The sequence below is a fragment of the Podarcis pityusensis genome (assembly GCF_964106645.2).
Source record: "Podarcis pityusensis genome assembly, chromosome: 15".
Lineage (NCBI taxonomy): Eukaryota > Metazoa > Chordata > Lepidosauria > Squamata > Lacertidae > Podarcis > Podarcis pityusensis.
In genome coordinates, this window is record NC_138040.1 from 29,355,555 (window position 1) to 29,374,572 (window position 19,018).

The following is a 19,018-nucleotide window of genomic DNA, read 5'->3' on the forward strand; positions in this document are numbered from 1 at the left end:
TCCGGAGCCCGCCCCTTCGGCCCTCCCTCCTGGCTGCGCCCGTCCCCGAAGCCGGAGGGCGGGTCGGTGGGCTGCAGGGGCTGCGCCCCAAGCCTCTCCAGGGCGCGCGAGAGAGGGGTCGCGTCCCGGGCAGCGACCCAGCCACCCACCGAGTGCCGCCGCTTTCTCGAGGGTGCAGAGGGAATTTGCTGGCGCCGCGGTAAGTGCGAGTGGTTGGAGATGCAAGAGTCGGGCAGACACCCCCAAATGGCACCGAACGAAGCGCGGCCGTCGGGCAGCGTCTCCGGCGGCCCTTCCCGGGACCGAGCGGCGCTTTTTCTCCAGGGCCACCTGCAAGATCTGTGCGGAGAGAGGGTCCCCGTCTCCACCTCTCCCCGGTTGCTTTTACTGAGCGCGGCGGCAGCGGGGAGAAGTCGGCGCTCTGCACATGCTCGGTTTCCTCACCTTTGCTTCTAACACCGGGCAAACAGGTTCCGGGGCTCAGCGGGGATGGGGGAAAGCGTGCGATGGTGGCGGGCAGGTGCCCCCCAGGTGAAGTTATTTTTGGGTGGTGGTGCGTTTGGTGGCTGGCTCTGCAGGAGTGCTCTTGTCCCTGGGGTGGGGGTGCATTGCGGGCGCGGGGGGGGCTTGCTTTTCCTTCCTATCCCACCCCCACCTTCCAGCGCTCCGAGTGGTTCGGGGGCTCCCTCTTTCCCTCCGGGGCGGCAGGGGGAGCTGTGCGCAGAGGCGGCGGCCGGGCCTCGCTCTTGGTTGCGCTTCCTCGGCGGGGCGGAAGGAGGGAGGGAAGGGGAAGGAGAGCCCTGCCGCCACCAGGCCGCGCTTCGTCCCGGGCCGCCGCCGCATCCGGCTCCCCCCGAGCGAGCCAGTTGAGCGTCCCAGGCGAGGCCCGAGTCGCGGCGGACACCGGAGGCAGCGCGGAACCCGGCAAGTCTCGGAAAAGGTTCCCATAACCCCTGGCAACTGGCCGCCTCGTCTCCCCACATACATGGAGCATTTTTGCAAAGGGGGGTGCAGGAGTGCCAACTTGGCCCCGCGACCGTGGGTGCCCGGGGCCGTGGTGCCATGCAGCGGGGATGGCCCTGGCACCGAAATGTGCCAGTGCCCGGCCCTTTCATTAGATATTTTTTTAAGTGTTCGGGCACTCAGGGCCCCAGGGAGTTGGCACCTATTAGGGTGGGTGGGTTTAGGTCTCCCCCTACCCTCCCGCATCCCCAGGAAAGTGATATTCTGAAAGGGAGTCAGCTTTTCTCTTTCCTCCTCTCCCTCGTATTTTGCATCCGGATCTTGTGTCGGGAGAGCAGGCTTAATTGATACAGTTCCCCCCTCTCCCCCTGAAGCTGGCCTTCTCAACCTGGGCTGCAAAGGAAGCTCTCGCTGCGCTCCCCTCGGGGCTTAAATCTGATTAGACTTGGGGGATGTCTCCTGATCCTCTGGACCGCTGCTTGCCAAATCCTGCACTTAGATGCACCCAGACCCTTTGGGATTTGGAGGCTCAAGTGGCCTTTACTGGTGGCTGTTGGGCTGACAGTTTGGGTAAAAATAAAGCCAGAAGCAGCAGCAAAGTCCCTGCACCCAGTTGCCAAGGAAAGGGTTTTGCAAGCACATCCCTCTGCTATGCAAGGAACAGGTCCAGGACCTGTTCTTTTTGTGTGTGATGGAACCTGGTTTAGGAGCAGGGAGCCCACACAGGCAACTGTTGTTGTTTAGTTGTGTCCGACTCTTCGTGACCCCATGGACCAGAGCACGCCAGGCCCTCCTGTCTTCCACTGCCTCCCGCAGTTTGGTCAAACTCATGCTGGTGGCTTTGAGAACACTGTCCAACCATCTCGTCCTCTGTCGTCCCCTTCTCCTTGTGCCCTCCATCTTTCCCAACATCAGGGTCTTTTCCAGGGAGTCTTCTCTTCTCATGAGGTGGCCAAAGTATTGGAGCCTCAGCTTCAGGATCTGTCCTTCCAGTGAGCACTCAGGGCTGATTTCCTTCAGAATGGAGAGGTTTGATCTTCTTGCAGTCCATGGGACTCTCAAGAGTCTCCTCCAGCACCATAATTCAAAAGCATCCATTCTTTGGCGCTCAGCCTTCTTTATGGTCCAGCTCTCACACAGGCAACTAGTCACCTGTAAATTCTGTAATGTGTGTTGTGAGTTTGACACCCGGATCTCTCGGGCAATCCAGAGGTTCTGCAGTAGGATCAGCCTCCTGCACTGCTGTACCCCAAAGTTGTTGGGTGCTGTTTTGTCGGTTGTTCTTGTGGTAGTGGTAGATGCTTTTCTCTTGCTGCTGCCTCTAGCCACACTCTGTAACACCTGCACTGGCCTCCTATCTCTGCAATAGGAACCTGCTGCTAACTGGCCATAGGAGAACCACCCCAGAGCGAGTCGAGGTCCCAAGTGCAGCTGTGACTGTTGGATTCTTTGCTTGCAGAGAGAGCGATGGCCTCTGAGCAAACCAAAGATGATGATGAAGAGGAGGAGGAGGAAGAGGTGGAGGAGAGCGAAAGTGTTCCTGCCAGCCAGCCTGCCCCATGTGACTCTGAGCTTCCCAAAGGATTTGCCAGTTTGCCTCTCAGGTAAGCTGGACACACTAAATGTTGGCAAGTGGGAGTTCAGAATCCTCTGGAAGAACAGCCATGGCCTTCAGAACAGAGCCCAAATGACTCCACCAATAATGGAGCTTATTCCAAGCAGATCACAGGGTGGTGGTATTCAAGGAAGCAGGATATGAGTTCCCTCTCATTTGGGTACCTGTTGTGTCCAGAGAGAAGTGATGCTAAAGCCTAGCTGTTTGATTTGAGGGAGTGTCATAGACCTTTTTCAGTGGCTTTGATCCTCTGTTGCTGTCTGTCCGGTGCTGAGCATCCTTCTTTGTTGTTAAGGTGTGATCAGTCTCTTTCTGGCGGTGGCTTGGCTTTTCCACACCTGTTCTCTTTCCTTTCTGCCTCTGATCTAGGGATTTGGTTAAGAGGCTGTGCATGCTACAATGACAAAGCGAGATGTGGCTCCAGGAACTCCTTTGCTAGGATTTTGGGGTATACAGCGAGCTAACGGATGGCTGTCCTTTCCATGTGGCTATTAATTGTGTACCATGCTGTTCTGGGAGGCATTCAGAAGGAGCAATAATTTCTGGTGTTTGCTTCCATGTGCCTCCAAAGCACCGTGCAAGATAGACAAACCAGCCACACCCTCCCAAGTTGCAGAAGATTTTGGTTTATTTCTTAGTATTGTGTTCTCTGACTGGCAGTGGTTCCCCAGTGCTCTCAGGGAGGCCTCTTCCCCAGCCCTACCTGGCATTTAAGCATGATGCCTTAGATCTCTCCAAGATCGCTGATCACTCCTCAAGAGAGGTGATGTTAATAGTTAATCTCAGCCCCTCCTGCACTCATTGTCTCTTGCAGCCACCAGGCAAGTGCTTAAATGCACAGCTCAGATAATGTATGTGAAACACTTGGAACACTCAAAAGTTGTTGTCAGTATTTAACTGAAGCTGTGAAGTCAGGAGTGAACAATTATGGAGTCACTTATAAGTGACATGTATGGTGTGTTTTTTCCTTTCTTTTTTTAAACATAAAAAAAAAAACAATTGTGGCACCGGCGTTACCGCTTCATCTGTACTGTATTAGCTTTTGAAGGCATCTCTCTTTTTTAATGCATTTTTAAACAAGTTTTATACACATACCGTATCATACCATATCCATCATTTATCCCTTTTCTTAGGACTTCCCAGTCCATCTCTCCGTAGCATTCTCAACAAACCTTGGTCGGCTAAATATCCTGATACTCCACCCATTTCCATCTCAAATCTTCCTTTATTTGATGTTTTATCTTCTGCTCATATGTTAACTCCTATTTGTAGGTTAAATTGAATGTTGTACCCCCTTAAGATATTCTCCAAAACACTTCCACTCTTCTCTTATCTGTTTGTATGGTTTTTATTAATTGCTTTTTGGGCATTCCTTTGTCACATTTTGAAGACTTTCTCCACAAAAGTCCTGAGCCATTCGGCTCTTTGTCAAGGGCACCTAAGCAGGTAGCTTGCAAGTTCTTCCCCTTTCCTGTGTGTGTGAGGTGGAGTAACTCAGCACTCTTTGTTGCATACTTGGGTGAAATTTGCAGTGGGCATTGATTGTTCTCTCTTTTTGTTCTCTGGGACAGCATAAGTGACCTTTCCATTCACGAAGACGATTGCCTGCCACTGGCTGCCACCACCAATCACACCCATCCGAAAGCTAGCGAGAGCTGGGAAGGTGATCACTCGGAAGATGCAGAAAAGGATTCTGGGAAACCGGAGAATGACTCGCCCTTGCCAGTTCCCCAGGACCAAGAGACCTCAGAAGAGCTTTTGTCTGGCCCCCTTACTGAGGCTGCCTTGCTGCCCTCATCGTGCCCCTCAAGCGAGGAGCTCCCTTTGCCCGACTTGGACAATGCCATTGGAGAAAAGAGACCTTCTCTGTCTGGGGAAAGTCTACCAGTGGCTTCACCCCTTGCACAGGCAGACTGCTCCATGGACCAGACCAGCGATGTCCTGAACTGCTCCAAGGATGAGCTGGGGTCTTTGATCTTGCAGCACGGCAGGCGGCAGAATGGGTGCCCAGATCTGGAAGACACGCCCTTGGCGGTATCTCCAAGTGGGGAAGACCAAGACCAAGAAGGCGCATTCCAAAAGCCCTCCCAGAACATTGCAGTGCAGGTCAAGTACTCATTTAGGGAGGCTGCGGGAGGTGGGGTGCTTTGGAGAGACTTCTGTCTGATGGAGAGTCTTCCTTACCATACACTGAAATTGGCATAGTGGGGAGGGTGCATGGGACTTTTTTTCACCAAGGTCATTGGTAGGCCTTCCTTGCTTTGGCAAGTGAATGAGATGATATGGATACCTTCAGGTTTTCTTATTGTTTTTGATCGGTTAGCATAGAGGAAGTTGGAGAATGGGGGAAATAACCAAGAAGCAGCTAGGTATACTTTTCCATTTTCTATGGTAGGGTTCTTCATGGTGGCAGTTTAAATGGCAATACTTCTTGGCAATTCTATTTAAAAGGCTAAAGGTTGCATTTCTGCTGGCTGACGAGCTTTAGTTCAAGCTTAATAAGCTTTGCAATTTATTCTATAAACATCCCTTCTTTGACTGGCAGCTGATCCTAATAGGGTGTTACGCTGTACATCCATTGCTTTTGGGGGTTACATCTGGATCAACACAGCTGAGAGTGCTTAGAAAATGGCAACCAAACATTTCGGGCTTAGTCATATATACACAGTATAGCGGGGGGGAGAGTATAATAGAGGTGCATAAAATTACACATGATGATGCAAGAAAAGGAGTAGGGTGACTTACAAGAACCCAGAGGGTATCCAGTGCAGCTGAATGATGGAAAACTGAAGACAGACAGAAAATAACAGTGTTTCTCAAACTTGGGTCTCCAGCTGTTTTGGGACTACATTTCCCATCATCCCTGACCACTGGTCCTGCTCCCTAGGGATGATGGGAGTTGTAGTCCAACAACGGCTGGAGACCCAAGTTTGGGAGACACCGATATAGTGCATAGTTAAAACTCTGGAATTTGCTCCCACAAGATGTAGTGATGATGGCCATCAACTTGGATGGCTTGAAAAGAGGATTAGCCAGGATGGCTCTGTTCTGCCTCCACTGCTGTAGGCAGCATGCCTCTGAATTCCAGTTGCTGGGGGGTCACAAGTGGGTGGAGTGCTGCTGCTGTTGCACTCAGGTCCTGCTTGCAGGCTTCCCATGGAGCATCTGGTTGGCTGCTCAGAGAATAGGATGTTGGACTGGATGGGCCAACACTGGCCTGACCCAGCTTTAGGGCTCTTCTTGTGTTCTTATAATGGCATTTTTTGGACTCTTCGCTCAGGTTATGGGGGACCGCCATGTTTTGCTCCTATCACTGACCAAAATGCTTCTTACCAAAGCAAAGTAGTCTTGCAAATGGAGGCAAAGGGCTTTGCAGGTTTCTAGCCCTCGCAGCGGGGTTAAGCAGAAAGAGGACCCACTTAGTGCTGAGCCTGTACCTGAACCTGTGCGTAACCCCTCTGACCTCTCAACCAGCGTTTCTGTTTAGATTAGCTTTGGTAATCAAGCGAAAGGGGAGTCATGGCCTGGGCCCTGTCGACTAACAGCCCCACAAAGCGACTTCACCAGAGCTTCTTGTCACTGTAACATCCAAAAGAGCATCACAAAATGCATCGCATGACATTTTTGACAGGCAGAACTTTTTCCTCCCTTTGCAGACCGACTTCAGAACAGCTGACTTGGAAGTGAACACTGATCAGGATATTGAAAAGAGCCTGGTAAGCTGTGCTGTTTTCTGCATGAGTAGTTCCCCCTTTCCTCCAGTAAGAAAGTGTGCAGGAAGGCAGCCTCAGATCCTTCAGAGCAGCGGGGGGGGGGGCGGCTCCTGCCTCAATCCCTGATGTCTTCTGCCTTCATAGTGGATGGTCAGACACTTCTGTGTAAGGAGAGCCCAGTGCCGAGCTGAGCCCTATGTGGCCCTCCAGGACTCTCTAGCTGACCTTTGAAATGCTCCTCAAGCCACACATCCTCCCCCAATTGCACCACCCACAAATGTTTTCTCCCTGGCTGGAATGTGTCCTTGAATACTGGTAATGACTCCTGTGTGCCTGGATGGATCATAGAGGGGGTGGGGGTCTGTGAATGTCTCTGCTGAAGCTAGCCTAAAAAGAGAAATGCAGCCCTCATCTTGCAGAGTTCATTTATTTATTATAGATTTTCTTGTGATTTATGTGGGAATCATTAATTTGGTCGTGTATTTTTTATGTTTTATTTCTTATAAACGGCTACAGTACTTTTGTTATGTTGTACTTGTGAATTTTTGTCTGTGTTGTAAGCTGCCTTGAGCACAGTTTGAATACTGGAAAGACAGCATACAAATAAAATTATGTATGTGCCTATTTTGGGGTGCAGGTGGCTCTGTGGTCTAAACCACAGAACCTAGGGCTTGCCGAGCAGAAGGTCGGTGGTTCGAATCCTTGCGACGGGGTGAGTGCCTGTTGCTCGGTCCCTGTTCCTGCCAACCTAGCAGTTCGAAAGCGTTAAAAAGTGCAAGTAGATAAATAGGTACCACTCTGGCGGGAAGGTAAACGGTGTTTCTGTGCTCTGCTCTGGTTCGCCAGAAGTGGCTTAGTCATGCTGGCCACGTGACCTGAAAGCTGTCCGCGGACAAACGCCGGCTCCCTCGGCCAGTAAAGTGAGATGAGTGCCACAACCCCAGAGTCGTCCACGACTGGACTTAACAGTCAGGGGTCCCTTTGCCTTAATGTACCTATTTACTTTGAAATAAAGCTCTGTCAGACACAATCTCCTTTTTGGGATTCCCTGCACTTCAAGGGGGGAAGATGACCAGGTGCTGAGGGACAAGGGGGTCACCTCTCCTCGTTCAGATATTTTTTGCATGTGGATCTGTTCTTTCTCTTGAAGAGTTTTCTCTCTTTCATAGTTCAGGTTGCTTCCCTGACTGCCCTGCTAAAAGAGCTGCTCCTCTAGCCCAGTAGTCCCAAGGATAGATCAGGACAGCCCCAGCTCTGGGCTTGGGTAATTTGGAAGCATAGACGCAAGTGGCATGTTTGCTCTAGATGTTTTCCTTGAATCTGTGCCCAACTGAGGCATGGTGACCCACCTCATGTTGGCAAGCTAGAAACTGCGCCACTAAGAAAAAAAACTATGCCAACGCCAAGGCTGAGGTTAAAAGAAGAACCAGAGAACTAAAGAATACTTGGTGGATAAAAAAGCTCAAGAGATCCAGCACTTAGCCGACACTCAGATGCACAGAGTTTCCTTAAAGCCACAAAGACCATCTATTGGCCAATAAATAATGGCATATGCCCCTATGCTCAACAGATGGTGCCACACTTCTAAAAGATAAAGAAGCTATTGCACTGCACTAGAAAGAACATTACCAGTATCTGCTTAACCGCAACTTCCCCTTAGCTGCTGAGGTCTTCTGCGACTGCAGCTTTCTCCCAATTGAAGAGTGGAGTGTTTGAGGACTGGGACATTTGCAGGGAAACCAAAATGCTTGTTTCCAAAGCTATTGTACCACCAACCTTACTGTATGCTTGTGAAACATGGATCACTTATAAACACCATCTCCAACTCCTCAAAAGATTCCATCAACAGTGTCTTCAAAAAAAATTACACATCACTTGGGAAGACAGACAAACTAATGCCAGTGTGCTGGAAGAAGCAAAGATCACATGTTGAAGCAACGATTCTTCAACATCAACTTCGTTGGACTGGTCATGTTGTTCAGATGCCTGATTATCAGCTTTCAAAGCAACTACTCTATTCTGAACTTAAAAATGGAAAGTATAATGCTGGTGGTCAACAAATGAGGTTTAAAGACTCTCTCAAGGCAGATCTTTTAAAAAATGTAGTATAAACACCAACAACTGGGAAACACTGGCCTGTGAGCGCCCCAATGGGAGAACAGCCTTTTCCAAAGGTGTCATGGACTTTGAAGACACTCAAACACAGGACGAAAGGGAGAAACGTGCTAAGAGGAAGGCACGCTTGGCAAACCCCCACCATGATCAACTCCTTCCCAGAAAGCTATGTCCCCACTGTGGAAAGACGTGTGGATCCAGAATTGGCCTCCACAGTCACTTACGGACTCAAGACCATTTCATGGAAGACAGTCTTACTCGGCTATGAGTAATCACCAAAGAAGATGATGTTTGGCCTGGCGGAAGTTGGCCTGGTGTTGTGTTAATCATGGAAATGGAAATTTTGCTGGTTCAGAACAGGACAGACTCCTTCCCTCACTTCTCCCCCCCTTTCCAGGTTACCACCTCTTCATTATCTGTCTAGGGTGCAGGGAGAACGAGCTACTCCAATGGGTGGTGTAATTGTGAAGATGGAGAAAGGGGTCCCTCTTTTCACTTCCTTCTTCTTTGCACCCTGGCAGGATAAAATGATGTCCGAGAGGGCTTTGCTGAAGGAGCGTTACCAGGAAGTGCTAGATAAGCAGAGGCAGGTGGAGAATCAGCTCCAAGTGCAGCTGAAGCAGCTCCAGCAGCGAAGGGAGGAAGAAATGAAGAACCACCAGGTAACCAGAGCAGCTTCTTCCTTCCCTTTTTCCATGGCAACTAAGCCAAGGGGAGGCTGCCTGTCTCAAGTGCTGGGCAGAACTACAGAAGGCAGGAAGCTGCTGCCTTGTACCAGGTCAGGCTGTTGATCCCCCTTGGCCCAGTAGGGCTTCCTGCTCTGACTGACAGTGGCTCTCCTTCAACTCAGGCAGAGCAAAGTCCTGCCTCTAGCTTCTGGCGGCAGCTACTGCTGCCTCTGCCGTCACAGAGGAGGTAGCAAAGACTGAGTCGGGACCTTCTGTGTGCAGTAGGGGCACTTCCTGCTATGCGAGTGGTGGTAACAGTGGGCAGTATGAGGATATGCCCTTGCATGGGAGAGTTATAGGTAGCAGACTTGCTTAGCTTGGTGGGTTCAAAATGGAGTGGAAAGAAAACCTCGGTGGAGTTTGCTTATTAAATTTCAGTCCCACCCTTCCTCCCGAAGGAGCCCCGGCAGCAAATGACAAGTGATAAAACCATGGTTGGGTGAGCAGGGCGAAGGTCCACTTGTGCAATGGGATGTGAATTCTCCCGCAGTGAGTGGACTGTTTTGGAGAGCTCTCTGTTCCTTCCCACTCTAGACACTGTTGATCAATTGGGGGAAACGGCCAAGGGTGTCTGTGTGTGTTCTTAGAGACTCAAGCCAAGCCATGAGGAGGGCAATTGGCTTTAGGAAAATATATTGATTAGGCCTCTTGTGGTTGACCATGCCAACCATGTGAACAGAAGCAGGGGGTGAAACTGTAGGAATGTGCTGGAAGTTGCTATGAATCCGACCCCAATATTTTCTGGTCCAAAACTTTCTTGTACCTTGGATAGCACTCTGCAGCTTTCCTGACTTCAAAATGTGTATTTCGCATGCATATTAGATTGTCTTTAGAAGGGCATCTGAAATTCTGGAGAACCACTACAGCAATCAGCATCAACGATACTGGGATAGATGGAGCAATGTTTTTTCTTGGGATAAAGCAACTTTCTACGTTCCTAGATTTGTAAAGATAATTTTTGAACATTCTGGGTGGTGCCGTGGTGCAGCACACCAGCTAAGAGAGTGTGCTGTAATTCAGGATGTCACGAGTTCAGATCTCGATTATGAACTTGCTAGGTGGTCCTAGGCAAAACACTGCCCAGCCTCTTCTGGAATATGAAAACAGTGATACTCACAGGAGTCTTTAAAGAACTTGTAGCAGTTTTGCATTTCTTTTTCATTGGATTGCTGCTGCTGTAGCTGGGTTTATGTGTTTTATTTTGAATATTTTCAACACCACGTTTTTATTTTATCTGAATTTGTTAGCCACCCTGGTAACACAGTGATGCTGAAGGTGTAGGGGTGTGTGTGTGTGTGTGTGTGTGTGTGTGTGTGTGTGTGTGTGTGTCAACGTGAAGACCTTGGAGCTCTGGAAACCCAATATAAATGCCTGGTGTATTCTCCCCACTCCTCTAGGAGATCCTGAAGGCCATTCAGGACGTGACTGTTAAGCGGGAAGAGACCAAGAAGAAGATGGAGAAGGAAAAAAAGGAGTATTTGCAGAAGGAGCAGGATCTGAAGGCAGAAATTGAGAAGCTCTATGAGAAAGGCAGGAGGTATTTCTGAGAGTTAAAGACAGCAATGCTTAGCCCGCTCTGAAGGTTGGCTCGGAATCCAAAACAGGAGGAAGTCTATGTCAGGTTGGCCAGGTTTGTGGGGAAGGGTCCTTTTGATCTGCATCTTCTCACCAAGTCTGCTTTTGCCCAGCAACTTCAGCTGACCCCACGCACCCTGCAGGCTGCTTGGGGCTCAGTCATTGTTTCCGGGAGATCCCATTGGCCCAACTGTTCTCCAGTTAGAACTGGAAGCACAGTTGCATAGTGACGTTTCTGTTCTCTCAAGCTTTCCCAGCCTGGCTACAGAAGTCTCTGCCATCTTGTATCGTTTTCGAAAATCAGCTTTTGTTGTTTTCCTAAATGTTTTTAGCTGCTTTTATTATTTTTGGTAGAATGTTTTGGGATGAACGTGGAAATAATAGCAACAACGACAACAATGATAATAGAGATCGCCTTGCTGGATGTGAGTGTGGCTGAGTCTTGACTTGGTTCCTCCACCCAGCCTTGGTCTCTGTGGATGTAAATGCAGCTCCCTATGGTCCAGGCGTGGAGACCCTGTCAGACTTCACCTTCCATCTGCTCCAGCCCAGATGGCCAATGCTCAGGGGCGATGGGAGTTGCAGTCCAGCCACATCCAGAGGTCCCCATCCCTTCTCGGTGCAAGGAATTAACTCGGCGTGTCCCATTTCTCTTTCCGTACAGGCTGCTGAAAGAGCAAGAGGAGAAGGAGAACAAGATCGTTTCCCTCATTGCTGAGCAGTCTGAGGAGAAGTAGGCCTCTTCCTTTTCTTAAGAATGTTTTTGCTTGTGCTTTGCCCTCCTTCCTATCTCTCTCTCTCAGTGGTCTTACTAGGAGACTGTGGTTCCCATGAGAGCTTCTGTCCCCACTTGTGGGGAGGACTTTTCAATTCCCCTCTCTTGTGCCAGTTTGATGTCGGCATCAAACTATTGCGTAAAATGATACACGGGTGTGGAGAAAAGGGATGGGGAGAAACGGTTTGTCCCTCTCACAGAATGCCACAAGTCAGAGGAGCCATCTAATAAAGCAGAATGCTGGGATATCCTTTGCCCAGCACATAATTAAAACAATGGAAGTAGCTCTTGCAAGATGGCCACTAAGTCAGATGGCTTTAAAAGAGGTTTAAGAACAGGATGTTAGACTAGATACACCCCCTTTTTAGTCTGATCCAGGAGCCAGGCTCCTTAAAAAAATTTTTTTTTCTATAAAGTAGTAGTAGTCATAATATTTATTTATTTATTTATTTATTTATTTATTTATTTATTTATTTATTACATCACGCCTATCTGCCTGGGTATCCCCAGCCACTCTGGACAGCTCCCAACAGAATATTAAAAACACGATAAAACAGTAATAATCATAAATAAATAAGAATAAAAATATGCAGCCCACCACCGAGACCATTCCATTGTAACTATCCAACGTCCCAAAATTTCAACAACTCTTGTGATGGTTCAACCCCTTTCCGTACAAATTCTACAAACACCCTCAAAATCATTTCCTCAGAATCATTTCTCCTGCATATTCTCCATCTTACCTTAATGGCACATGTTAATTTATCATTAATAGCTATATCCCACACCTCTTTATACCATTCTTCCATTTTATATTCTGCTTGCCCCTTCCACTTCCTAGCTATAATAATTTGTGCAGCTGTCAATAAATTTGTGGACAAGTCCTTCGTAGCCTGCGAACCTTCCACCCCATCGTCAATTGTGGAGCCAGGCTCTTAGCTTCTCATGTACTCCATGTTCAGACAATATGGAATTGTTGTCAACCTGCGTTATAGTTTCTGCCCCCAAGCATGGTTTGCAAGGGTTGAGGGGGGCGACCCTTGTTTCTGGCTACAAATGGATGTCCAAAAGATGATGCGAAGAGGGTTAACGAATCTGCGTTGTCCGCTGGGATGTGTGCACAGCCAGATCGGAGGCTCACCAATAAGGGTTCTGTTTAGTGAAACAGGAATATCCTGGAGTAAGGGGGCAGCCTTTTGTGAGCAGTTCCACTTCCTGGACCCTAAATCAGAGCTCTTTCTTTGCTCCCCAGGGAGGTGTGGGAGATGGAGCTGGACAAGCTGAAGAACCAGCAGGATGAGTTCAGCCGGTCGATTCTGGAGGACACGGAGCGGGCTTGGAAAGCAGAGGTAGGCAGGCACCCTGCAGCCCCCTTTGAGGCTGAGCACCCTCTGGCAGCCTGCAATGAAAACAGCATATTCCATGTGAGCCACAAGGCCTGAAGGAGAGCTGAGCAGCACTGTTGCTTGGCTCTGCACACTGTGCCAAGAAGTCACTGAGCAGCAGCTTCTGCCTGAGAAGCGGCTTCTTCCAGGACTGCTGCCCTGTGGTTGGGGAGTCCCAGAGAGCCGTGATCCAAGTGGCTGAGTGCTTCTCCTCTCTGAGCCTAGTGAGGTCAGCACGAGCAGGCCTGACCCTCTGTTCTTGCATAGATCCTGTCCCTGGAGAGCCGAAAGGAGCTGCTGGTGCTGAAGCTGGAAGAGGCAGAGAAAGAAGCTGAGCTCCACCTCACCTACCTCAAGTGAGTACATGGCCGGGACTTAGCAGAGGGGGAGAGAGAGGCAACACAGTGGAGGTTCGTAGGTTGACCTGGTGGGGTGAGGAAATTGGGGTGCTTGCACTCTCCATTCTGGTACCTGACCATCTTTTTCTAGCAGGACCCAAGCGAGGAGGGCCTCCAGCTCTCCTTTGCTACTCTCCCCTATGAAAAACCACAAGGAGGTGCCCAGGGGCTGCTCCTCTGGTGAGGACAACACCTGCCTCTGCCCTGGAATCCTTTTCAGGAAACCTCACTGCAGGTTCTCTTTCAGTGGGCACTTGGCACCGGTCCTGGGGGTGGGAGCAGCTCGGATGCTGAGGAGTTTTCCTCCATAGTTCTTTCCCTTCGAGTAGGAGCCAGGTTGTACCTCTGCAGTGCTGGAGGCTGCTACCTGTCCTGTGACATCACACATGCCCGTCTGTGACCTGAATGTATGCAGCACCTCACACAGAATCTCGGGGTTAGAAGAGGCTTCCCTGGCTCAGAGGCTCAGTGGAGGGGGGCAGAGAGGGAGCTGCGTGTGCTTCTCCTCCCTTCGGCCAGGTCTCTTCCTTGCTGAAGCTCTTTTGTTGCTGTTCTGTCCGGGTAGGTCAGCCCCCCCAACGCTGGAGACCATCCGGCCAAAGCAGGAGTGGGAGACGAGGCTGAACAGGATACGAATGACCAAGGAGAGCGTCCGTGTAAGTGCAAAAGGCTCCCTCTTCTCGGATTCCGGAAGGGAGTCTTTGAGATACAGCAGGATCCCATTATCTGCACTTTCCGGAAACAGCTGAAGACATTTTTTGTTCCAACAGACTTTCCCGGTTGGATAAATGGGCCTCTACTCTTTTTTTTTTTTTTTTTGGCCAATTAGTTTTTATTTATTTTCAAATTTATAACTCATCAACACTGAATTAAAATTAATTTAATAAGTTTTTTAAAAAAACAACAACCCTGCTTTCCCACTCTCAGGTATATTCCAATTTATCCCCTTTAACATGCTGCTAATTTTACAGCTTTATCTCTTTTCTTAGCAAATTCCTTGTCCTTCAGCTGTCCCTTTAACAACACCTGCATATAGATAAAACAAAATTATTTCAAATAACAATAAGTGAGGTTATAATAATTCAAATCTTCCATTCTTCTTTGCAACTTGTATTTTTTGTTTTTTGTTTTTATCCCTGATAATTTTCAGGCTCTGCCTTTTCAGGTTCCCCCTTAAGGTTTTAATATTGTTTAAGTGTATTTGTTCTGTTTCTGTTATAGCTGTTTTAAATGAAATAATAATAATAATAATAATAATAATAATAATAATTTTATTTATACCCTGCCTATCTGGGCGGCTCCCAACAGAATATTAATAATAATAATTAAAAAGTGATAAAACATCAAACATAAAAAAACTTCACAAGAGAGGGCTATAGTTCACCTTGAGCCGGTAGTTTAGAAGGCAAATTAATTATGATAATAACAACTTGGACACTTCTTTTAAAATTTTGTTTTGAATATGTGCGTTTCATCTCTTAGGACCAGTACAACGATCACATCCAGCTGGTGCGGAACGGGGCCAAACTGAGCAGCCTCCCACAGATCCCCACGCCTCCCCTGCCCCCACCACCCCTGGAGGTGAGCACTTCCCCTCCCCTCCAAGTCCAGGCGCAGTCTTGTTGCGGGTGGAGGCAGGCCTGCCCAACTGAACCTGAAGACGGGAAGGGAATGATGTTGCAGATCAGCTCTTCATTCTGCCTGGCCCAGCTGCAGCGCCGAAGCTGTGCTGGGGAGTCCCTGTGACCTGGGGAGGAAAACCTTCAAAAGAGGGGGCTGGCAAGTGGTCACTCTGAGCTAACGGGCACCCTCCCTCTTTCTTTTTCTTCCTCTCAGACAGACTTCCTCCTACCAGCCTTCCAGCCCAACTCCTCCCTTGCCCCGCGGTTGCCCTTCCCCATTGGGACAGTCCCCATGCCCATGGTCATGCCCAGCGCTGACCCCCGGGTGCTCTCCTTCCCGCTCCTCAACCCAACCATCTCCAGGCCCAGCCAGCCCTCGCCCCCTCTGCCCACGGCTTCCCAGGGCAGGAACAGCCCCGTCCTCAGTTCCCTGGCGGGTCCTCGCGTGACGCCTGCCACCGCCGCCTCGCTCCCTCCGCCGCCGGGTCTGGGCGGAGTCAAAGCGGCGCCGGAATTCCAGAGACCCCCTCCGCCCCCCGTGGACAAGCTTGAGAAGTTCCTGGAAAAACTGCTGACACGATTTCCCCAGTGTAACAAGTGAGTTGAGCACCTTGACTTGTCAGAGCTGTCTTGAGAAACAGGAACTGCTGGGGATTCACCTTGCTTGGCTCACCTTCCATTGCTCACCCTGTCTAGGGTGCTGCAAAACGCAGAGGGTTTTCTTCGCGGCCCTGGGGCAGGTGGCAGTGGCAGCCTGGGAGGGTGCTGTAGAGCTGAGCTTGCAAGCAGTAGCCTGGGGGAGTGAGGGTAGGGTAGGGGCATTGTAGAGTTGGAAAGGGAGCCTGAGGATCATCTGTTACAACTCCCCATGATGCAGAAATCTGCAACTGTCCCATATGGGGACTGAACCTGCGACCGTGGTATTATGACCTGTGCAACTGCTATAAAACTTAGGGAACAAGCTGTACTACCAAAATAATTAAGGCTTTAAATGATAATTTTAGGTTATATTTTAGTGATCAAAATTTAATATATTTTTTAAACTGCTGCTGTATCTGAAATGTCTCTGTTATACCCAATTGCAATTCAATGTATTCCTGTTGTGTTTTATGATTTTCCTGATATTGTAAGTGACCTGGAACTGGTCTGTGACCGTAATAATACCATGAATTAGAATTTTATTATCAGCACCATTCTCTTAACTATCTGAGCTATCCAGTGGTGAGAGAGATGCCTTCTGGAGAAGCTCTGCTGCCAGCTTAGACTGCCTGACCCCTGGAAGAGGGGCTGCCTGGGGGAGCCGAAAGGTTGTTCTCGATGGTTTCTTAGCCTTCATATAAAGAGCATGTGGGGCAAGAGGCCACAGTCGACCCCAAACCCTCAGCTGCAAGGGGAATTGCAGAGAGCAGACTTTGCTGTGCCCTGTTCGTTGTTCTGTGAAAAAGGGGTTGTTGGATTGCTGCTGCTGCTTGGTTTGAGGCTGAGATTTGGTGCCTGAACTTGGGGTGGAGGGGCTGCTCCCCAAGATCAGGCTTGCTTTAGGGGATCCCCTCCCTCTCTTATCAGATTGTATGAGAGAACATATTGATAACCCCACCTCTAGCGGGCAGCATCCACCCCCTATTGTGACAACTGACCCAGTGCATGCTCTCTCGCTCTCTCCCTCCCTCTCCCTCCCCAGGGCTCAGCTGACCAACATCCTGCAGCAGATCAAAGCCGCACGAAGGACTCTGGCTGGGCTGACCATGGAGGAGTTGAACCAGCTGGTGGCCGCCAAGCTAGTGGAGCAGGAGCGGGTGGCAGCTGTTGGGACACAGGTAAGCAAGGTGGAAAGCAGGGGCTGGGATCCTTGAGGTGGGGAGAATGGCTTGGGCCAAGGGGTCGCCTGATGGTAAACCACCACCACCCTTCCCGGCTTTCTCTGCTACTGCAGCCTCTTGGCCGGATCCATTCCCCGATGTTCCCTGCTCCTCTGCCGCAGATGAGCAACCCCATGTTCTTGCCCTCGGCTCAGGTCTCCTACAGTGGGACACCACCCCAGGTAAGACATCAACATCTCCTCACCTCCCTGGCCTTTCTGAACTGGGCCTGGGAAAAGGGTGCAGGGAAAGAGGGAGCTTCTAGAAGAAACCCTCCCTGCCCGGTGGTCAAAGCCACCCCCGTTAACTTACCACCCCACAGCCTCGTTGCCACTCTCCCTTTTCTCTGTGCCCGCCAGGTTCCTGCGGCCTGCAAACTGTGTCTGATGTGCCAGAAACTGGTCCAGCCTAGCGAGCTCCACCCCATGGCTTGTTCCCATGTGCTGCACAAGGAGGTGGGTGCTCAGAAGTGCCCTAGAGACAGGCAGCCTGTGGGGCACGCCCAGCGCGGCATCCTTCCAGGGAAGGACTCAACCATGGGGTTCCGTCACCTGGCTGTGGCGGAGCAAATTGTAAGGCCATCACACATTCTAGCTCTAATCTAGAGATCAGCAAACTTACCATGCCTCGGGCCAGTGTCTCCAGTGCCAATCACGTGGCAGGGCAGGGGAGCGCGTGCCCATACGCTTGCGCACACGCTATTTCCGGCACACTTCCGGGTCGGAGGAGCACCAGAAATAACGCTTGTGCATGCGCAAATAATGCTTGCCCATGTGCACAAGCTATTTCCGGTGCTCCTCCAACTCCGAAGCAGGCAGCAGCGCAGCGCAGCGCCAGTAAGAGCGGGTGGCGGCTGTGGGGGTCGCCGTGGGCCAGATAAACGAGTCCCTTGGGTCTTATCTGGCCTGCGGGCCTTAGTTTGGGGACCCCTGCTCTAGTTGCTATAAAGAGTTGCTGCTTCTGCTGTTACTCAGGAGTTTCCCCACCATAAGCCAAATGGAGGGAAGGCCCTCTCCGTCCTAGGGGAGGCAGCTTCCTAGGGTCTTAGTAGGTGGGGTAGGAAATGTCAAGATCAGAGTCTGTTCCGCCTTCCAGCTCTCAAGAAGCGCTGGTTTCAAGGACACAGGATCCTTAACCTGGTTTGCGGTGGAGGGCTAAACACTGAGAATTCAACTATGTTTGGATTAGTAGGTGGTAGCATAAGCTGGCATTTTCTATAGCTGCTGCTGGAAGTGGGAAAAGACCCTGTGCGGTTTTGCCCCCTGTGCAAACACCGCTTCTAGTCCCTGCCCCTTGCCCCAGTGGGAGGCGGTTGTGAAATGGCAGGCTTTGTCCTCTTCCTCCAGTGCATCAAGTTCTGGGCTCAGACCAACACCAACGACGCTTGCCCCTTCTGTCCAAGTCCGAAATGACCACCGGTGCAAAGAGGACAACAGCGGTACTCAGCCTGGGTGGGACGAGAGCTCCAGCAAGATGCCAGGCACCCCCAGAATTTCTACAGCTCTATATTTATATGGCCATGTATACACATGTACATTTTTAATCTATAGGGAATGTGTGTATAGAAAGTCTGTATACATACCAGTTCATAATAAAGTGTGTATATTATGCAGAGTGTGTGTGGTGCCGTCGCTGCTGTCTGGGCCCCCTCCACTGCGGCTTCCTGCCCTTTCCCCACCTCCTGTCTTCCTTTGCTGCCTCTCTGCCACACCAGAAATAATGGGGCTTGAAGCAAGAGGGGAAAAAAGAAAAGGCTTTTTTTTCTTCTCTCTTTAATGCAATAATTTACCATGTTAAACATTCATGTTTCTGACAGAGACATGGGTCGGGGGGAGTTACAGTGCTGGAATCTCAGGTGGTGCCTATCCCAAACCCTTCATTTTACACTCTCTTTCCTGCAGCACCTCCTGCTTTTCTGGTTCTGCCGCCAGGATCCTGGTTGTGTCGCTCTTCGGGAAAGCTTTGGGGAGTGGGAGTGAGGCCACGGACCCTGCTGCCCCTCTCTGGCCTTGGCTGCAACGAGCAGCAACATTTGCAAACTGGCAGTCATTGGGCCTCTCCACTTCACAGTGCTTCCTTCCCCTTTTCAAGCTGCCTTGAAGTCCCTGTAGCAGCTGATTAAGGCAGTGTTTGCTAGGGAGCCCCCAGAGTCCTATGTGGCTGGGAGCCTCGTGCTGTTTACCAAATCGAGAGGGGTTGTCACCATGCAAGAGGCTCAAGTCATGGGCTGGGAGTTGGTGGCCCCTGTCCCCTAGGGGTTGGATTACAGT

General features: G+C 50.2%; 1 protein-coding gene across 3 annotated transcripts; it reads left to right on the forward strand.

Moving 5' to 3' along the window:
• Positions 1-48: 48 nt before the first annotated feature.
• On the forward strand, positions 49-18,360 carry RNF214 (ring finger protein 214). Of its 3 annotated transcripts, none has more exons than XM_080983432.1 (16): positions 49-199; positions 2,423-2,567; positions 4,150-4,684; positions 6,235-6,294; positions 8,928-9,068; positions 10,532-10,671; positions 11,374-11,442; positions 12,737-12,833; positions 13,137-13,225; positions 13,833-13,923; positions 14,750-14,848; positions 15,104-15,486; positions 16,571-16,706; positions 16,823-16,930; positions 17,108-17,203; positions 18,095-18,360. In XM_080983432.1, exons 2-16 carry the CDS (start codon positions 2,431-2,433, stop codon positions 18,158-18,160), a joined length of 2,247 nt encoding a protein of 748 aa, XP_080839558.1. In that variant the 5' UTR covers positions 49-199; positions 2,423-2,430; the 3' UTR covers positions 18,161-18,360. The 3 variants fall into 3 exon arrangements, with proteins under 3 accessions (XP_080839558.1, XP_080839556.1, XP_080839557.1); XM_080983430.1 differs by lacking the exon at positions 49-199 and adding an exon at positions 774-928 and having other exon boundaries at positions 2,427-2,567; XM_080983431.1 differs by lacking the exons at positions 49-199; positions 17,108-17,203 and adding an exon at positions 774-928 and having other exon boundaries at positions 2,427-2,567.
• Positions 18,361-19,018: the final 658 nt, after the last annotated feature.